Source organism: Leucoraja erinacea, chromosome 21 (assembly GCF_028641065.1).
Source record: "Leucoraja erinacea ecotype New England chromosome 21, Leri_hhj_1, whole genome shotgun sequence".
Lineage (NCBI taxonomy): Eukaryota > Metazoa > Chordata > Chondrichthyes > Rajiformes > Rajidae > Leucoraja > Leucoraja erinaceus.
The window spans coordinates 34,743,015-34,764,754 of NC_073397.1; the positions used below are offsets into that span (position 1 = coordinate 34,743,015).

Consider the following 21,740-nt stretch of genomic DNA (forward strand, 5'->3'; position numbering starts at 1 on the left):
GACGTGTTTAACGTGTCAAATCCGCTGCCAGCGAGCTCGGCGGCTGGGGGAACCGGCCGGTCGATGCAACCCGCGCCGCACTTGCAAACCGACTGGATCTCCTGTTATCTGCATGGAAATCCCACCGTGCCAACCACTTCCAAGTCCCACCCAAGTGGACAAGGCAAACTAAGTGAGTAAACTCATCACCCGGGGCTCGAGGGAGCGGTATAAAGAAGCCACCGTCTAAAATAGAGGGGGCGTCACCCCCTAAATCCGATGGTATGGGTGCCGGGTTTGACAGTGATTTAAAGAGAGACACATGCACACACACCGGGAACTGCAGATGCTGGGAAAAGACACAAAGTGCTGGAGTCACTCAGCAGGTCGGGCAGCATTTTGCGTTTGCAGATGCTGAAATGCTGAGCAAAATCACCAAGTGCTGGAGGAACTTTATAGGTAGTGTAACAAAGTTTAAACTATGTGTGTGTTCAAGAAGGAACTGCAGATGCTGGAATACTGAGCAAAACACCAAGTGCTGGAGGAACTTTATAGGTAGTGTAACAAAGTTTAAACTATGTGTGTGTTCAAGAAGGAACTGCAGATGCTGGAATACTGAGCAAAACACCAAGTGCTGGAGGAACTTTATAGGTAGTGTAACAAAGTTTAAACTATATGTGTGCTCAAGAAGGAACTGCAGATGCTGGAAAATCGAAGGTAGACAAAAATGCTGGAGAAACTCAGCGGGTGAGGCAGCATCTATGGAGCTAAGGAAATAGGCAACGTTTCGGGCCGAAACCCTTCTTCAGACAAAATATATGTGGACAGGTACAGGGATAGGAAAGGTTTGGAGGTCTATGGGCCAAACGCGGGCAGGTGGGACTAGTGTAGATGGGACATGTTGGTCAGCGTGGGTCAAGGGACAAGAGTGTTTTATTGTCATATGTCCCAGATGGAACAATGAAATCCTTACTCACAGCAGCACAACAGAACAGGGCATGCTTCACCAGTCATCGGAGTAGAAGTCGAAGCAATACTCCACCATTCAATCGTGGCTGATCTATCTCCCCCCCTCTCAACTCCATTCTCCCTCCCGCCTTCTCCCCATAAACCCATTGCTAATCAGGTATCTCTGTCAACAGCTGCTTTTACATTGGCACAATAGACAATAGGTGCAGGAGTCGGCCATTCGGTCCTTTGAGCCAGCATCACCATTCAATGTGATCATGGCTGATCATCCGCAATCAGTACCCCGTTCCTGCCTTCTCCCCCATATCCCTTGATTCCGCTAGCCCTAATGGGCCTGTCCCACTGATGCGATTTTTTAGGCGACTACAGGCGACTAGTTTGTCGCCACATGTTCGCCGGTGGCTGCCAGGAGTCGTCTCCTCAGTCGCGCAAAAAGTCATAGCGTCTTTCTGGTCACCGCTAAATTTTCAACATGTTGAAACATTTTCGGCGACAATGAGTTTGACGCCAATGAACGTTGCTTGGCTTGTCCTGACGTGGGTGCTGTCGTAGGTTGTGGCTAGGATGACGTAGGTTTTTTGGCGACCTGCTACGATTATGACAGACGCCGGCAATTGCCCAAAAAAATCGCCAAACGGGACAGGCCCATTAGAGCTCTATCTAACTCTCTTTTGAATGCATCCAATGAATCAGCCTCCGCTTCCTTCTGCGGCAGAGAATTCCACAAATTCACAACTCGCTGTGTGAAGTTTTCCTCAGACTGAAGAAAGGTCTTGACCCGAAACGTCACCCATTCCTTCTCTCCAGAGATGCTGCCTGTCCCGCTGAGTTACTCCAGCATTTTGTGTCTACCTTCGAATTAAACCAGCTTCTCCTGTTCTTTATGACTCTGGAGGCACAAACTTTTCCAGTGACACTTTTTTGATTTTGTGTTTGTTTCGGTGGTGGTCAGTGGCTGGGCCGAAGGGCCTGTTTCTACAGTGTATCACTCTATGAATCTATAAGTTGGTTCTGGAGGAGGAGGAGGAGGAGGAGCTACCTTGTACCTTCTGAAGAGTCCACCAGGGATTACACTGGTAGTTGGACAATTTTATACCAGACAATGTTTACATTTACCAAGCCAATTAACCTACAAACCGGTACGTCTTTGGAGTATGGGAGGTAACCGAAGATCTCGGAGAAAACCCACCGGCGAGAATGTTCAAACTCCGTATAGACAGCACCCGTAGTCGGGATCGAACCCTAGTCTCCGGTGCTGCATTTTGCTGTAAGGCAGCAACTCTACTGCTGCGCCACCGTGACTGATGGAGGGGATTCTGGAGGAGGTTCTAGAGGAGGAGGTTCTAGCGGAGGATTTTCCAGAGGAGGAGGTTCTAGAGGAGGAGGTTCTAGCGGAGGATTTTCCAGAGGAGGGGGTTCTAGAGGAGGTGGTCCGGGAGGAGGATCTAGAGGAGGTGCTGGGTGTGGTTCTGGAGGAGGAGGATGTTCTAGAGGAGGTGGTTCTGGAGGAGGGGGAGGTTCTAGAGGAGGGGTTTCGGGAGGAGGTGGTTCTGGAGGATGAGGAGGTTCTAGGGGAGGAGGATTTTCTAGAGGAGGGTTTTCCAGAGGAGGGGGTTCTAGAGGTGGTTCTGGAGGAAGTTCTAGTTCTAGAGGAGGAAGTTCTAGAGGAGGTAGTCCTGGAGGAGGTGGTTTCTGGAGGATGAGGTTCTGGTTCTAGAGGAGGAGGTTGAGGTTGAGGTGGTGGTCTGGAGGATGAGTTCTGGAGGAGGAGGTTGAGGTTCTGGAGGAGGAGGAGGTTGAGGTTCTAGAGGTGGTGGTCCTGGAGGATGAGGAGGTTCTGGAGGAGGAGGTTGAGGTTCTAGAGGTGGTTCTGGAGGATGAGAGGTTCTGGTTCTAGAGGTTCTAGAGGAGGTGGTCCTGGAGGATGAGGAGGTTCTGGAGGAGGAGGTTGAGGTTCTAGAGGTGGTTCTGGAGGAGGAGGTTGAGGTTCTAGAGGAGGAGGAGGCGCCTGGCAGCGGCTGCCAAGGCGAGGAGTTGCTACTGCGTTGCCTGACAGCCGCTGATGGACAGGCGGCTCCACCAACCGCGGCGCGGCCGGCATGTCTCAGCGTTCCACTGTGGAACGTTGCTACAGTGCGGCGGCCAATGGGCGTGGGCGGCGGGGGCGGGGCCTGGGAGAGGGGCGGCGACCGAAGGGGAGGAGGAAGCAAAACAATTGTGTGCTGCAGGCTAGAGGCTGCAACTGTCCCCCTCTCCCTCTCCCTCTCTCCCCCTGCAACTCCACTCAATCTCCCCCTGTGCAAACACCGCAACTATCCGGCACCCGTGCACCATTGCATTCGCTCCTTCCCCTCCCCTCCCCTCCTCCTCCGAGAAAGTGCAATAGCTTGTTTTTTTGTTGTTGCACCCTCCTCCCCTCTCCCCTCTTCCCCCCCTCTCTCTCTCCCTCTTCCCCTCTCTCGCTCTCCCCCTCTCCAGCCACAAACACACACTTGCAGCAAAGAAGAGCATGAGCGCCAAACGCCTCAGCAAAAACTATAAAGTTGTAGGCACAAAGGTTTGTGCACCAAGGGCAGTCGACGAAGTCAGAGTTTCTGGGGTGATCCAGGCTTGTAGGAACGACCCTTCGGGTAGCAATGTGTACACAATCATGTTAGATGATGGCTCACTGAGGGACTATGCAGAAGAGGACATATTCTGCATCGATGTCAAAGTATCTGGAAAAGGAAAATACAGATATAATCAGAAGGTATTTAAGCATTATCTATTCAATTTAATTTAAAGTTATTTGCTTTCTACCGATTGCAAAATCGGTGCATGCTTCCAATTTCTCTTTTTGCCATTAGAAATATTACTTTTTTTTGATATTTACATTGCAACTAAAATGGCGCCTGGAGTGCACGTCAAAAGTTTAAAGAGTAGCTGTAGGAAACCGGTATCATTAACATCTCCGACCCCTCACACACGCAAAAAAGTTAAAGCTGACATGAAGTAAATGAATAATTTTCGGTCCTCTTCACGGTTCTTGAAGGCGAGGGAGGGGAGCAGATGACAGGGGAGAATGAGACTCCATTTGAATTTTTGACACTTGGGAGTTGCAAAGTTTCAACCCCTTTTGACGGGATCTCCAAAACTTTGCAAAATGCAAAAGGTTTGCCGAGATCTGGTGCGTTTTACAATCGGCTTGCACCCTCCCTTAGCAGTTCCCTAAAATAGTTTGGAAATGTTTGGGGTTTGGTGGTGAGGGGAAGGGAGAGGGTACTGCCCCTGACTATATAACCATATAGCCACAATTACAGCACGGAAACAGGCCATCTCGGCCCTTCTAGTCCGTGCCGGACACTTATTCTCCCCTCGTCCCCTATAAAATTAAAATTTGACAGAACTCCTGTGCAGGCGTCTGTTTGATTTCGTCTCTGTCTTTTTCTTTTTAATATAGATGTTTTTGAATTGCAAAAACAGCGAGTCGGTTGCCGTGCCTGTGGAGCAGGTGAGGAGCGATGGGTCTTTAAGGTTGGCGGAGACACGCTGCCTTACAGCCAAGAGAGTTGAAGACCGGTATCTGGAAAACAAATGTAAGCGAGTTGGCGAGGCGGAGAGGGAGTGTGCGGCGCGCCCCCTTGGCTCAGTGTCAGAACAGAAACGCCTCCTCGCTTCAGCAAACATCGACGTCCCTCACAGGTAGGGCCAAAGATCTTAGAGCAGATCTTTGGGTAGGGCTTGTTCTATTTATTTTTTCCCCCAAGCCATTCACTGCCACTTGTCTTGCAGACGTCCAGCAACATCTCTCTCCACCCCACCACCCCCACCCCCATCCACTTCCCAGTCTTGTGTTCAAGAAGGAACTGCAGATGCTGGAAGATCGAAGGTACACAAAATTGCTGGAGAAACTCAGAGCGGGTGCAGCAGCAACTATGGAGCGAAGGAAACACTTCCCAGTCTTACTGCCCCTGACTATATAACCATATAGCCACAATTACAGCACGGAAACAGGCCCTTCTAGTCCGTGCCGATCACTTACTCTCACCTAGTCCCATCTACCTGCACTCAGACCATAACCCCCCATTCCTTTCCCGTCCATATACCTATCCAATTTATTTGTAAATGATAAAATCGAACCTGCCTCCACCACTTCCACTGGAAGCTCATTCCACACAGCTGCCACTCTCTGAGTAAAGAAGTTCTCCCATAAACTTTTGTCCCTTAATTCTCAAATCATGTCCTCTTGTTTGAATCTTCCCTACTCTCAATGGAAAAAAGCTTATCCACGTTAACTCTGTCTATCCCTCTCATAATTTTAAAGACCTCTATCAAGTGCCCCCTTAACCTTCTGCGCTCCAAAGAATAAAGACTACATTTTATTCCGGTGTTTGAGAAGGAACTGCAGATGCTGGAAAATCGAAGGTAGACAAAAGTGCTGGAGAAACTCAGCGGGTGCAGCAGCATCTATGGAGCCAAGGAAATAGGCAATGTTTCGGGGCAAATAGGAACAGTTTTAGGAAATAGGCAACGTTTCGGGCCGAAACCCTTTCGGGTTTCGGCCCGAAACGTTACCTATTTCCTTCACTCCAAAGATACTGCTGCACCCGCTGAGTTTCTCCCGCACTTTTGTCTACACTACATTTTATCCCTGTTTGTTTTGTTGTTACCTTCTCCCAAATAACAATGATCTATTCTACATTTTCCAGGATCTCCATTCCCTTTGCCCTGTTTTCACACCTTGCACTTCTTTATCTGCGTACCACCCACTCCCCTGATACCTGTCTGAAGAAACATAGAAACATAGAAATTAGATGCAGGAGTAGAGGCCATTCGGCCCTTCGAGCCTGCACCGCCATTTAATATGATCATGGCTGATCATCCAACTCAGTATCCCGTACCTGCCTTCTCTCCATACCCTCTGATCCCCTTGGCCACAAGGGCCACATCTAACTCCCTCTTAAATACAGCCAATGAACCGGCCTCAACTACCCTCTGTGGCAGAGAGTTCCAGAGATTCACCACTCTCTGTGTGAAAAAAGTTCTCCTCATCTCGGTTTTAAAGGATTTCCCCCTTATCCTTAAGCTGTGACCCCTTGTCCTGGACTTCCCCAACATCGGGAACAATCTTCCTGCATCTAGCCTGTCCAACCCCTTAAGAATTTTGTAAGTTTCTATAAGATCCCCTCTCAATCTCCTAAATTCTAGAGAGTATAACCCAAGTCTATCCAGTCTTTCTTCATAAGACAGTCCTGACATCCCAGGAATCAGTCTGGTGAACCTTCTCTGCACTCCCTCTATGGCAATAATGTCCTTCCTCAGATTTGGAGACCAAAACTGCACGCAATACTCCAGGTGTGGTCTCACCAAGACCCTGTACAACTGCAGTAGAACCTCCCTGCTCCTATACTCAAATCCTCTTGCTATGAATGAGTGTAAAGAAGGGTCTCGACCCGAAACGTCACCCATTCCTTCGCTCCAGAGATGCTGCCCGAGTTATTCTGGCATTTGGTGTCTATCTGAGGTCAGAAAACATCCTCAGTGAACTAGCCATTCCCCCCTCATTAGGACATAGAAAATAGGTGCAGGAGGAGGCCATTCGGACCTTCGAGCTAGCACCGCCATTCATTGTGATCGTGGCTGATCGTCCCCTATCAATAACCCACAGCAACATAGAAAATAGGTGCAGGAGGAGGCCATTCGGCCCTTCGAGATGGCAAAATCAGTTTCCCTATAACTTGACAACTGTCTCTCTCAACACCTCACCCTCACCAGTTTAAATGCATTTACTCTCACTGATAGAAATGGATTGTCATAAGTGATAGGTGTAGAATGAGGCCTTTCAGCCCATCAAGCCTACTCCACCATTCAATCATGGCTGATCTATCTCTCTTTCCCTCCTAACCCCATTCTCCTGCCTTCTCCCCATAACCTCTGACACCTGCACTAATCAAAAATCTATCTATCTCTGCCATAAAAATATAACCACTGACTTAAGGGCCTGTCCCGCTGTATGAGGTAATTCAAGAGTTCTCCCGAATTCTCCCCTGATTCGAGCTTGTGTAATGTACTTAACGGGTACGTAGGAGCTCGTGGATGTCACGTAGCCGCTCGTATGAGTAACGGTAGGTCCTCGGGAAATCCGGTAAACTCGTGACGTTTTTTTAACACCATGAAAAATGTCCACAAGTAAAAAAAATACTTGTGATGGAAAAAAATGGTTACTTTTTACTTGTACGAGCCGCTGCGTACATTACATGAGCTCGAATCAGGGGAGAACTCGGGAGAACTCTTGAATTACCTCGGACAGTGGAACAGGCCCTTTTAAGCCTCCCCAGTCTTCTGTGGCAAAGAATTCCACAGGTTCACCACCCACTGACTAAATAAATTTCTCCTCATTTCCTTCCTAAAAGAACGTCCTTTAATTCTGAACTGTACTGGATCGTATACAGCTGCCAATTGCTAGGCTAAAAGGGCAATCATTTTTGGTCCTCTGAAATCTGGTCAGGTTTGTTCAGCATGTGAATCTGTCGGCTGGGATAGATTTTGTGCCATTCTTTGGACTGTGGAGTGTAAAAGGCTCTTGGATGGATTATGGAACTGTCAAGAGTTCTGCCCTTGTTGTGGTTGCAAATCCTACTGTGCGTTTGGTTGAATGAAACTTCCTTGTGGTTTGCTGGTTAATGACATATACTCTCGGAATGAAATTAACCCAGTTCAGATGAAGACACAGAGTGCTGGAGTAACTCAGCGGGTCCGGCAACATCTCTGGAGAACTTGCACAGGCGACCTTTTGGGTTTGGGACCCTTCTTCAGATTCTTCAAGAGTGTGGATGGTGGAGGGTCTCTGACCCGAAACATCACCTTTACATGATCACTAGAGATGCTGCCTGCCCTGCTGAGTTACTCCAGCACCTTTTGTGTCCTTTTTAGTAAACAGCATCTAGAACAGCATTTTGTATCCGTATTCAGATGAGGTTGGATTCCAATCAGAAATTATAATTGAACAAAGGAAGTGCTGGGGGGGTGGGGGGGAATAGCCCTGTCCCACTGTACGAGTTAATTCCAAGAGCTCTACCGAGTTTTTAAAAAATCAAACTCGTGGTAAGCACGGAGAATGAACGTAGCGGGTACGTCGGAGCTCGGGGACGTCTCTTAGCGCTAACGGCAGGTACTCGGGAAGATTCGCTAACGGAAGGTAAGCACAGGAAGACTCGTGAAGATTTTTCAACGTGATGAAAAATGTCCACGAGAGCCCCGAGTACCGACGAGTGGCCATTACCGTAAATCTCCCGAGTTCGAATCAGGGCAAACTCGGGAGAACTCTTGGAATGAACTCGTACCGTGGGACAGGGGTTTAAGTCGGCGTCTGTGAGGGGAATGGAGAGAGGGTGTTTCGGATCCGTCTGAAGAAGGGTTCCGACCTGAAGCAACCTCTGTCCATTCCCTCCACAGATGTTGCCTGACCCGCTGAGTTCCTCCAGCACGTAGTGTTTTGCTCAAGATTTCAGCATCTGCAGTAACTTGTGCCTCTGCAAATAGTTTATGACCAAGGAGGCAGAGAGATAGATACTGCCTCACCCGCTGAGTTTCTCCAGCACTTTTGTCTGCCAAGTGAGATAGATTTGTCTTGGTAAACAAACTAATTTCTTCACAAAGCTATAACACATAGTGTGAAGTATGTGTGAAGCCTCAATGATCAGTATTAAGGTACAAGAAATGTAGACATTTCAAATAAACATGAGTTATTTAAAGCAGCAGGGAAACTTAGTATCATCATGCGGAGAAGGTAGACAAAATTGCTGGAGAAACTCAGCGGGTGAGGCAGCATCTATGGAGCGAAGGAAATAGGTGACGTTTCGGGTCGAGACCCTTCCTCAGACTGATTTGGGGTTGGGGAGGCGGGAAGAAGAAAGGAAGAGGCGGAGACAGTGGGCTGTGGGGGAGCTGGGAAGGGGAGGGGAAGGAGGGAGAAAGCAAGGACTACCTGAAATTGGAGAAGTCAATGTTCATACCACTGGGGTATAAACTGCCCAAGCGAAATATGAGGTGCTGCTCCTCCAACTTGCTGTGGGACTCACTCTGGCCATGAAGGAGGCCCAGGACAGAAAGGTCGGATACGGAATGGGAGGGGGATTTGACTTTGCTGAGCCACCGGGAGATCAGGTTGGTTATTGCGAACTGAGCGGAGGTGTTGGGCGAAGCGATCACCAAGCCTGCGCTTGTTCTCACTGATGTAGAGCAGTTGACACCTAGAGCAGCGGATGCAATGGAGGAGGTGCAGGTGAACCTCTGCCTCACCTGGAGAGACTGCTTGGGTCCTTGAATGGAGTCAAGGGGGGAGGTAAAGCGCCAAGTGCAGCTTTTCCTGCGGTTGCAAGGGGAAGTACCAGGGGAGGGGGTGGTTTGGGTGGGAAGGGACGAATTGGCCAGGGAGTTGCAGAGAGATATTGTTTTAAGTAGCAAGAAACCTATTGGGTACTGATTGTGGATGATCAGCCATGATCACATTGGATGGCGGTGCTGGCTCGAATGGCCTCCTCCTGCACCTATTGTCTATTGTCTATTGACTAAAAATAGTTGTTAAAGTATCATGGATATGCCGGCAAGCTCTCCAATGTGAATGTAACACGCGTGATAAATTGTTTGCTTATTGCATACATGGACTTCCAGCTTGTAATTAATGTTCAAAATGCTTTCATTGGTGTTGGGGAAGCAATTAACCCTGTCCTGGACAGCTCATCACTTGCAACGTTTGAAAATGATTATTTTTTGACTGCTGAGACGACACATAGCTCATAACACTAATTCAGGTCATGGATGTCTTCCACTCTGTTATCAACTTCTGAACGGTCCTTCCGTAAGCCAGGATACCTTCAGACTCACCTCTACCTCATTGTGGACATTGGACATTGTCTCTGGAACCGATACACTCCAATGCTGAGTGCCAATACTATATTCTGCACTCTCTATATCTTCCCCTTTGCTCTACCTATTATACTTGAGTGTGGATAAATGTAGTGTTATCTGCAGGAAACATAGAAACATAGAAATTAGGTGCAGGAGTAGGCCATTCGGCCCTTCGAGCCTGCACCGCCATTCAATATGATCATGGCTGATCATCCAACTCAGTATCCCGTACCTGCCTTCTCTCCATACCCCCTGATCCCCTTAGCCACAAGGGCCACATCTAACTCCCTCTTAAATATAGCCAATGAACTGGCCTCAACTACCCTCGGAGGAAAGGAACTGCAAGTGCTGGCTTACACGGAAGATAGACACAAAACGCTGGAGTAACTCAGCAGGACTTACAGCATGTCTGGAGAGAAGGAATGGGTGGCATTTCGGGTCGAGACCCTTCTTCAGACTCAATTACCTGATCTGTTTGGTGAGCATGTTTAACATACCTCAGTACATGTGACAAGAACAGGCCTAAACCTTAATAGACAATAAATAATAAGCGCAGGGGTAGGCCATTCGACCCTTCGAGCCAGCAGCGCCATTCACTGTGATCATGGCTGATCATCCACAATCAGCACCCCATTCCTGCCTTCTCCCCATATCTCTTGACTCCACTATCTTTAAGAGCTCTATCTATCTCTCTATTGAAAGCATCCAGATAATTATTTTGCCTCAGAGTGGATGCTTTTTCCTTAACAAAGGAAATAGGCAATGTTTCGGGTCGAAACCCGAAGGAAATAGGCAACGTTTCGGGTCGAAACCCAAAGGGTTTCGGGACGAAACGTTACCTATTTCCTTCGCTCCATAGATGCTGCCTCGCCCGCTGAGTTTCTCCAGCATTTCTGTCTACCTCTGGAGACATTGTTATCGTTGTGGATTGTCACCTTGTCGTGGTGGAGAAGCTTGTGTGTGGTCCTGAGATCCTGAGAGCGATGCCGTCTGGAGCTATGCTCCTGGTAGAGCCACCCATGGCGGTAAGGTCGAGGGGGAGGTCTCTAACAAAGAGCAATCCAACCAAGACCTCAACGGTGGAACAGGTGGAGGACGGTGGCTGACCTTAGTGGAGCGTCACAACGGCTGGGAAGGCGGATGAAGGCGGCAGCAGAAAAGGGTCTCTGGTCGTCTTGGACTCCATGCCACTGGATCCTGACCCAGATCTGTCAAGGACCGTGGGGTGGCTGTCTGTGCACCAGTCTCCCCACGTTAAACAAAGTCACGCACAGACATCCTCCACTCATACACATTTCGAGTAACCGCTGATGATGATGTCTCCTTGTGGGACACTGATCTTTCTTTTATATTCAGGATTTTAAGTCACATATTGTGTTTTTTGTACATAATTTATGATGCTCATAAATAGTAAATTACTATGTTTTTATATGTATTATATGGTGTTTTTATATGCGATATTTTATGTAATGTTGTCTCTGGTCTGGACCTTGAGTCTGAAATAAAATTTAATAATAAAAATAATAATAATAATATTATGGAATTAATGTCTGATCATCTATTCCATTCAAAACATTGTACTTGAATTTTGTTTTTCCTATTTTTTTCTGGGATGACAATTACTGAAGGGAAAGGGCTAAATACTTCAAATATTTGCAGGTCCTTCCGACTATTCCATTCCACATGTACGTGTGTGTGTGTGTATCTAGAAGTGTGGGAGGAAACCGGAGCTCCTGGAGAAAGCCCACGTGGCCACAGGGAGAACGTGCAAACTCCGCACAGCCGGCGTCTGGAGTCGGGATCTCTGGCGCTGCAGGGCGGCAACTCTACCGTCGTGCTGGCCCTTCGGCCCATCGAAGCATATGCCTGAAACCTCTTTCCGCTCGCGTTCCTTGTGCTGTAAATCCCGGCATTCAATTACTGTGGGGCTGTTCTTAATGGATCACCACTGACCCCAACTTGCTGCCTCTATCTGCACCTTCCCACGCAAGGCTGGGAGTCTCCTCTCCTCTCCTACTCAGCCCTCTGCTATACGGCAGTCTGTGTACCACTTTGCCTCACACAATGGTGATAGGAAGGTCCAGATTTAGACCCAGCATTGATGGAGCGAATGGTGGTACATGTCCAAGTTGGGGATAGTGCTGGACTTGAGGAGAACTTGGAGAAGTTCCCATGCATCTGCTCATCTTGTCCTTTTTAGGTGCTGGAGATGGAACTGATTCGAATGGCGTGGCTATTTAAAAGAAAACTTGAAGGAGTTACTGCAGCTTACCCCGTGGTTGGATTGCTCTCTGCGCCAATGTCTTGCTGGTTCATTGAGTCGCTATGTAGCCGGCGTATGTGGGCGGCGAAGACTGACACAAAATGCTGGAGTATTGACTCAGCGGGGTCAGGCAGCAACTCTGGAGAGATGGAATGGGTGACGTTTCAGGTCGAGAGACCCTTCTTCAGACTGGATGGCGTCGGGCATCTTGAGTGCTTGTCTAAGTTGACGTTAGGCATCTGAAGTGTTTAAGAAAGAACTGCAGATGCTGGAAAAATCGAAGGTAGACAAAAATTCTGGAGAAACTCAGCGGGTGAGGCAGCATCTATGGAGAGAAGGAATAGGAGGCATTTGGGAATTTCTGAGGAATTCACCCAGAGAGTGGTGAATCTGTGGAACTCTCTGCCACAGAAGGTAGTTGAGGCCAGTTCATTGGCTATATTTAAGAGGGAGTTAGATGTGGCCCTTGTGGCTAAAGGGATCAGGGGGTATGGAGGAAAAGGCAGGGATGGGATACCGAGTTGGATGATCAGCCATGATCATATTGAATGGCGGTGCAGGCTCGAAGGGCCGAATGGCCTACCCCTGCACCTATTTTCTATGTTTCTATGCTGCCTGTCCCGCTGAGTTACGCCAGCATTTTGTTTCTATGAATGATACAAAGTGCTGGACTAACTCAATGGGTCAAGTTGCATCCCTGGAGAAAATGAGTAGGTGAAGTTTTGGGTCGGGACCCTTCTTGAGACTATTGCTCATTCTATTGCTTGTGAGAGACAGATTTTGTCCAATGCAGTTACTTGCTACCTATCAGTTCACGCCCCACAGAGCGGCGTTGTGTGTTGGTAGGCAAAGCAATGCAGGGCAGTAAATGGCAGGGCCCTGGGTGGTGGAACAGAGAGATAGGCTCAGTTTAGTTTAAAGATACAGCATGGAAACAGACCCTTCTGCCCACTGAGTCCGGGCCGGCCAGCGATCCCCGCACACTAACACTATCTCCGACACACTGTTGACAATTTACAATTTTACCGAAGCCAATTAGCCGAAAAGCCTCTACGTCCTTGGAGTGTGGGAGGAAACCGGAGCACCCGGAGGAAACCCCCGCGGTCAAGGGGGAGAACGTGCAAACTCCGTACAGACAGCAACGGTAGATAGGATCGAACCCGGGTCTCTGGCGTTGTGAGGCAGAAACTCTACCGCTGGGCCAGTTGTAAAGAGTTCATCACTTGTTAATGAAATGCATAGCTGTTCTCACAATATTGGGGCAAGTTTGACAACTTTCTGGTGCATTTTTGTTTAAAAGAATGCTGATACAGTTTGGGGAGGGATCCAAATATCACCTTGCAGTGTGTATCTTGTTAAAGGAAGTGTAATATTGGATGTTGGCTTGTGTAATATCACCAGAAGGTGTGTGAGATTTATTTATGAATAAATATTGTGATAAGAGGGATTCTTATTTAAACATATAACATTATTAAGGGTTTGGACACACTTTGAAGGCAGGAAACATGTTCCCGATGTTGGGGGGAGTCCAGAACAAGGGGCCGCAGTTTAAGAATAAGGGGTAAGCCATTTAGAACGGAGACGAGGAAACATTTTTTTCACACACAGAGTTGTGACGTAACGGCTTGTAACGCTAACGGCAGGTACTCGGGAAGACTCGCTAACGGCAGGTAAGCACGGGACGACTGGTGAAGATTTTTCAACGTGATGAAAAATGTCCACGAGAGCCCCGTGTACTGACGAGTGGCCATTACCGTAAATCTCCGAGTTCGAATCAGGGCAAACTCGGGAGAACTCTTGGAATTAACTCGTACAGTGGGACAGGGCTTGAAGGAGTGGAGAAAAACATGACATGTAATTCTTCCCTCTCCTTGCTTCACAAAAGAGAATTTGTTAATTGATTAATTAATTCAATCGATTAGTTGCCGCAGGTATTTGGAGTATTTAAGTGCATGTGTTTTTGTGTGTGAGTGTCCAGATATCAGGAATGTGCCTTCAGTGGCACTCTGCTCAGTTTATTGGTGCTGTCGGGACGATTGGCTAACTGGAGATTGGCACCTGTACTGTATCAGTAGCCGTGACCAGCACAATTCCCTTCGCTGTTGTTGACAGTAAGAGATAAGCTTTGTTTGCTTATTGTGAAACATGCTCAACTCCGCCGCACACACACAGAGGTGAAATTTGTCTGCTTCGAAGAAGGGCCCTCCTGTTTCCTGCCTCCTGTATTGAAAGCCCCTCCCTGGTAGTCAGGCAGTGTTTAGAGAAACAGCACGAAAACAGGCCCTTCGGCCCATCGTGTCCCCGCAACCACCAGCGATCCCCGCACATTAGGGCGGTCACGGTGGCACAGCGGCAGAGTTGCTGCCTTACAGCAAAATGCAGCGCCAGAGACCCGGGTTCGATCCCGACTACGGGTGCTGTCTGTACGGAGTTTGCACGTTCTCCCCGTGATCTGCGTGGGTTTTCTCCGAGATCTTCGGTTTCCTCCCACGCTCCAAAGACCTGCAGGTTTGTAGGTTAATTGGCTTGTTGTAAATGTAAAATTGTCCAAGTTGGCGATATGCAGAGTCCTGCCCTGCCGACTACAACATTCAGAAGGTCCATTTACCCTACTCGCACATGGGCCAATTTGACATTTACAACAAGCCAATTAACCTGCAGACCTGCAGAGAAAACCCACGGGGAGAACGTGCAAACTCCGTACAGACAGCACCCGTGGTCAGGATCGAACCGGCGTCTCTGGCGCTGTGAGACAGCAACTCTACCGCTGTGCCACTGTGCCGACCACAATGAGGTTGGTGGACGGGGAGGGAATAATAACTTGTTGGCACAAGGCACTGCAGATGCGCAGGACACCCAAGTGCAGGAGTAACTCGACAGGTCAGGCAGCATCTCTGAAGAAGTATCTCCAGAGTGTCTGAAGAAGGGTGCCAACCCGAAACGTCACCCATCCCTTCTCCCCAGAGATGCTGCCTGTCCCGCTGAGTTACTCTGGCATTTTGCGTCTATCTGTGGAGGACACATTTTGGGGATGTACCCTTCATCGGACTTCTCAAGAACCTTCTTCAAAGTCTGAAGAAAGGTCCATATCCTCCAGAGATACTGAATTACTGAGTTACTCCAACATCTTTTGTTCTAGTTTGTTACAGGGAATAGCAACCCGCACCGACCAGCGATCCTCACACATTAACACTACCCTACACCCACTAGGGACTATTTTTTACGTTTACCAAGCCAATTAACCTACAAAGTCAGAGAGCCAGCAAGGATTTGTAAACCAACCACGATGATAAATTATTCTTGAGGAAGTGTTTCGTTCAATGTGGGAATTGCCATAAAGACCAGCATTTATTGCCAAACCCATAATTGTTCTGGAGAAAGTGGTGGAGTCCTGTGGTCTAGAGCAGATCAATCCTTCTGCAGTCAGAGGGTGGTGAATCGGTGGAACTCTGCCACAGAAGGCTGCGGAGGCCAAGTCAGTGGATATATTTAAGGCAGAGATAGATTCTTCATTAGTACGGGTGTCAGAGGTTATGGGGAGAAGGCAGGAGAATGGGGCTGGGAGGGAGAGGTAGATCAGGCATGAATGAAGAATAAAGGGGAGGTCATTTAAGAATAACGGGGAGGTCATTAGAGTAAAGGGGAGGTCATTTAAGACTGAGGTGAGAAAAAACATTTTCACCCAGAGAGTTGTGAATTTGTGGAATTCCCTGCCACAGAGGGCAGTGGAGGCAAAGTCCCTGGATGGATTTAAGAGAGAGTTAGATAGAGCAATAGGGGCTAGTGGAGTCAAGGGATATGGGGAGAAGGCAGGCATGGGTATTGATAGGGGACGATCAGCCATGATCACAATGAATGGTGGTGCTGGCTCGAAGGGCCGAATGGCCTCCTCCTGCACCTATTTTCTATGTTTCTATGAATGAATGGCAGAGTAGACTCAAGTCAGGTCAAGTCACTTTTATTTCTATAACACATTTAAAAAACAACTCTCGTTGGCCAAAGTGCTTTACATTGGTGGAGGTACTAACATTATACAACAGTAGTTTGTAGATTAAATACAAACATCACTACATACATGTAGCCCTCGCTCAGAGGACGTCAAGAAAGGCTTGGGAGTAGAGATGAGTTTTTAGTCTCGACTTAAAGGAGTCGATGGAGGGGGCAGTTCTGATGGGAAGAGGGATGCTGTTCCACTCGATGGGCCGAATGGCCTTATTCTGCTCTTGTCACTTATGATCTTCTGGCAACTGTCCTGCCACATTATTGGTGAATTAGCCATCCCAGGATTTTGACAAAATCAACCACTCGATGGAAGAAGCTTTACCTTTGTGCCATGTAACCTAATGCAGACTACACTGAGACTGCAGGACGGGTTGTCAGAGGTTATGGGGAGAAGGCAGGAGAATGGGGTTCAGAGAGAGAGATGGATCATCCATGATTGAATGGCGGAGGAGACTTGATGGGCCAAATGGCCTTATTCTAATCCTATCACTTATGACCGTGCACTAATGGTCGTACTTAAGGTTTACTATAGTTTTAGTTTAGAGATACAGCTGCTCCTCTGTAAATTGCCACTAGTGTGAAAGTGAGATACAGGGGCCTCCATAATGTTTGGGACAAAGACCCATCATTTATTTATTTGTCTCTGTACTCCGCAGTTTGAGATTTGGATATTTGGTAATAGAAAAAAATCACATGTGGTTAAAGTGCACATTGTCAGATTTTAATAAAGGCCTTTTTTATACATTTTGGTTTCACCATGTAGAAATTACAGCAGTGTTTATATATAGTCCCCCCATTTCAGGGCACCATAATGTTTGGGACACAGCAATGTCATGTAAATGAAAGTAGTCATATTTAGTATTTTGTTGCATATCCTTTGCATGCAATGACTGTTTGAAGTCTGCGATTCATGGACATCACCAGTTGCTGGGTGTCTTCTCTGGTGATGCTCTGCCAGACTAGCATTGCAGCCATCTTTAGCTTATGCTTGTTTTGGGGGCTAGTCCCCTTCAATTTTCTCTTCAGCATATAAAAGGCATGCTCAATTGGGTTCAGATCGGGTGACTGACTTGGCCACTCAAGAATTGACCATTTTGTAGCTTTGAAAATTTCCTTTGTTGCTTTAGCAGTATGTTTGGGATCTTTGTCTTGCTGTAGAATGAACTGCCAGCCAATGAGTTTTCAGGCATTTGTTTGAACTTGAGCAGATAGGATGTGTCTATACACTTCAGAATTCATTATGCTACTACCATCTGTAGTTGTATCATCAATGAAGATAAGTGAGCCAGTACCTTCAGCAGCCATACATGCCCAGGCCATAACACCCCCACCACCGTGTTTCACATATGAGGTGGTATGCTTTGGATCTTGGGCAGTTCCTTCTCTCCTCCACACTTTGCTCTTGCCATCACTCTGATATAAGTTAATCTTCGTCTCATCTGTCCACAAGACCATTATCCAGAACTGTGGTTGCTCTTTAAGTACTTCTTGGCAAACTGTAACCTGGCCATCCTATTTTTGCGGCTAACCCGTGGTTTGCATCTTGCAGTGTAGCCTCTGTATTTCTGTTCATGAAGTCTTCTGCGGACAGTGGTCATTGGCAAATCCACACCTGACTAGTGAAGAGTGATTCTGATCTGTCGGACAGGTGTTTGGGGATTTTTCTTTATTATAGGGAGAATTCTTCCGTCATCAGCTGTGGAGGTCTTCCTTGGCCTGCCAGTCCCTTTGCGATTAGTAAGCTCACCAAGTGCTCTCTTTCTTCTTAATGATGTTCCAAACAGGTGATTTTTGGTAAGCCTAAGGTTTGGCTGATGTCTCTAACAGTTTAATTCTTGTTTCTCAGTCTCATAATGGCTGCTTTGACTTTCATTGGCACAACTTTGGTCCTCATGTTGATAAACAGCAATAAAAAGGTTTCCAATGGTGATGGAAAGACTAGGTGCTGAGAGCACTCTTCATACAACTAAAAGCAACAGATCACTAAAAAAAAACACATTTTAACATGAACATCCACCACAGTGACTCCTACACATTCCTCACTGTGATGGAAGGCGAAATAAAGTTCAAGTCTCTTCCCTTAGTTCTTCCTCGGTCGTGGGCCTCGAGCCTCTCGTTGACGGGATGATCTTGAGTCCCGTAGCCGGCGGCGTTCGGGGCCTCCATGACGAGGCGGTCAGCTCCCACATCGGGTTGGCGGGGGATGTCAGCTCGCTTTCGCTGGACGATCGAACCTCACGTCGGGGCTTGTTGAACCTTCCGCGGCGTTGGAGCGCCCGAGATTACGAGCTCTTGGCGTTGGTTTGCAGTGGTCCCAGTGGTCGCGATCCCAGCTCCGATGTTAAGTCCGCGCCCCGCGCTGGGGCTCACGACAGTCCGAGGAAGCCTCCAGCTCCATCGATGGTAGGCCGCAGAGCCCGGAGAATGTGATCCGAAAATTGATCACATCTCCGGGAAGGTAAGAGCTTGAAATAAAGTTTCCCCCCCCGATCCCCTCCCCCCCCCCCTCCCCCCCCCCCACAAACACACATAAAACAAACCGAAGAACATTAAAACAATCTTTAACGCACTAAAAAAATCACAAATAGAAATAAAATACGAACAGACTGCCGCAGGGCTGCCATCTGGACAGCATGGACGGGAAGGGAATGGAGGGTTATGGTCTGAGCGCAGGTATATGGGACTAGGGGAGAATATGTGTTCGGCACGGACTAGAAGGGTCGAGATGGGCTGTTTCCGTGCTGTAATTGTTATATGGTTATATCTCCCCGGCACCCCTGGTGGTCTGAACTACATATTGTGGACTGTCTGGGATTGCACTGAAGGCTTTGGGCTTTGTTGCAGTAGTATTGCAGTTAGTAGTATTATATATTAACTACCGGTATTGCATTTTCAGGCCAGTTAGGCTGCTGCAAGTAAAAATCTTATTGTTCTGCAGTTGGTACACATGACAATAAAACATTCTTGACTCTTGCATTCGGTCCATATCCCTGTAAATCCACGTGCCTATCTAAAACCTTCTTTAAAAAAAAAAACATCCATTTTTGAAGAGCTCAACACATCCTCAACACTACATTTGACAGCAACATTTAAAACCAAAACAAATATTTTTTTTCTGATGAAAACCACACACACCTCTTTGGCATTTGCCAACCATTCATAAATGTTTAAGAACATAGAAACATAGAATATAGCTGGAGGAGTAGGCCCTTCGGCCCTTCGAGCCACCACCGCCATTCAATATGATCGTGGCTGATCATCCCCAATCAGTAGCCCATTCCTGCTTTCTCCCCATATCCCTTGATTCTGTTAGCTCTAGGAGCTGTATCTAACTCTCTCTTGAAAACATCCAGTAAATTGGCCTCCACAGTCTTCTGTGGTGGAGAATTCCACGGACTCACAACTCTCTGGGTGAAAACCTTTTTCCTCATCTCAGTCCTAAATGGCCTACCCTTTATTCTTAAAGTGTGACCCTTGGTTCTGGACTCACCTCCCCAACATGGGGAACATTACCAACAAGACGATTCTACCTCAAGAGTCATTATCTTCTCCAATTCCTAATGCAATACCACTGTGCAACGTTCCAAATAAATTAGATATCAGGAACAGCCATAAAGATGCCCACACCCACCGGCACACAAACATTCACGTACCCACCCTTTCATTTAAATAACAAGTCCCCCTGGATAAGTCTGAATTCTTGAAATATCACAGATATTTGCAATTGGCACTAATACTTGGGTGAAAATGGACACTCATATGCATCCTCAGGCCAGATTAGTTTAAACACTATCTTGCAAGGGGGGATGCAATACGGTGCTATTGTATTGGAGATTGCTTTTGAACTGCAGACACTAGATGGTTTAGTTTAGTTCAGAGATACAGCGCGGAAACAGGCCCTTCGGCCCACCGAGTCCGCACCGACCAGCGATCCCTGCACATTAACCCACACACTGGGGACAATTTATATTTGCTGTCTGCGGGAGTTTGCATGTTCCCTCAAGCCCACCGCCATGTAACCATGGCTGGGTTCCAACTCCGGGTTTACCTCCACATCTCCATACCCCCTGATCATTTAGCCACAAGGTCCCACAACTCTCTAAAATATGCCAATGATTGGACTGGGTTACCCTCTGTGGCAGAGAGTTCCAGAGATTCACCACTCTCTGTGTGAAAAAAGTTCTTCTCATCTCGGTTTTAAAGGATTTCCCCCTTATCCTGAAGCTGTGACCCCTTGTCCTGGCTTCCCTAACATCGGGAACAATCTTCCTGCATCTAGCCTGTCCAACATCCTTATGAATTTTGTAAGTTTCTATAAGATCCCCTCTCAATCTCCTAAATTCTAGAGAGTATAAACCAAGTCTATCCAGTCTTTCTTCATAAGACAGTCCTGACATCCCAGGAATCAGTCTGGTGAACCGTCTCTGCACTCCCTCTATGGCAATAATGTCCTTCCTCAATTTATATTTGCTGTCTGCGGGGAGTTTGCACGTTCTCCCCCCTGTAACCACGTGGGTTTCCTCCGGGTGCTCCAGTTTCCTCCCACATTCCAAACACGTGCGATTTCACATCTCTAAAATGCAAGATTGTGGGTTATTTGAGTGATTTGCCCAGCATTGTAGGGAGTCCGAAAGTGGGCCAACATAGATCATTTGATCGATGGAGTTTGCTGGGCCGAAGGGCCTGAATATCCTTTTGATCTCTAAAAAAAAACCTCCCGACAAACTGCAACAGAGAGTAGCTTCAGAAAATAGAATAGCTATTGAGAGCCACATTTTTCCAAGCTTTCATTTTGGATTTTGCAAAACCGGTTTGAATGTCCTTTTGAGCAAAAAAAACCCCACAAACTGCAGGAAGAACTGCAGGTCAGGCGGCATCTGTGGAGGGAACGGACAGACGATATTTTGTTTATGGGTTTGAAGGATCTGAAAAGGTTCCCGACCCGAAACATCGCCCATCCTTTATCTCCTGAGATTGGCCGTGTGTTTCCTCCGATATCTTCCGTTTCCTCCCGCACTCCGGAAAGGTAAATAGGCCTCTGTAAATTGTCCCTAGTTTAGTTTACTTTAGTTTAGAGATACAGTACGGAAACAGGCCCTTCGGCCCAACGGGTCCGCGCCGACCAGCGATCCCCGCACACTAACACTATCCTACACACACTCGGGACAATTTACACATTTACCAAGCCAATGAACCAACAAACCTCGATGTCTTTGGAGTGTGGGAGGAATCCGAAGATATGGAGGTAAATTGGCTTGGTAAATGTAAACATTGTCCCTGGTTTGTGTTGGATAGAGTCAGTGTGCGGGGATCGCTGGTCGGTGCAGGAGGGCCTTTTTCTGCACTGTATCTCCAAACCAAACTAAAAAAGGACCAAACTAAAAAATCCAGGACAAGGGGTCACAGCTTAAGGATAAAGGGGAAATCCTTTAAAACTGAGATGAGAAGAACTTTTTTCACACAGAGAGTGGTGAATCGCTGGAACTCTCTGCCGCAGCGGGTAGTCGAGGCCACAGTTCATTGGCTATATTTAACAGGGAGTTAGATGTGGCCCTTGTGGCTAAGGGGATCAGGGGGTATGGAGAGAAGGCAGGTACGGGATACTGAGTTGGATGATCAGCCATGATCATATTGAATG

General features: G+C 47.5%; 1 protein-coding gene across 3 annotated transcripts in view; it reads left to right on the forward strand.

Moving 5' to 3' along the window:
* Window positions 1-21,740, forward strand: part of LOC129707518 (zinc finger protein 704-like) — a 64,841-nt gene continuing 43,101 nt past the window's right edge. For 2 of the 3 annotated variants that reach the window (XR_008725195.1, XM_055652624.1), the window contains exons 1-2: window positions 3,190-3,697; window positions 4,388-4,629. Coding sequence is in view for 2 of the 3 variants with exons in the window: in XM_055652624.1 (XP_055508599.1) it covers window positions 3,458-3,697; window positions 4,388-4,629 (482 nt within the window). In the remaining variant the exon portion in view is untranslated. Of the gene's footprint in view, window positions 173-3,189; window positions 3,698-4,387; window positions 4,630-21,740 lie in introns of those variants that run through there. The other variant, XM_055652625.1, reaches the window with a different exon arrangement.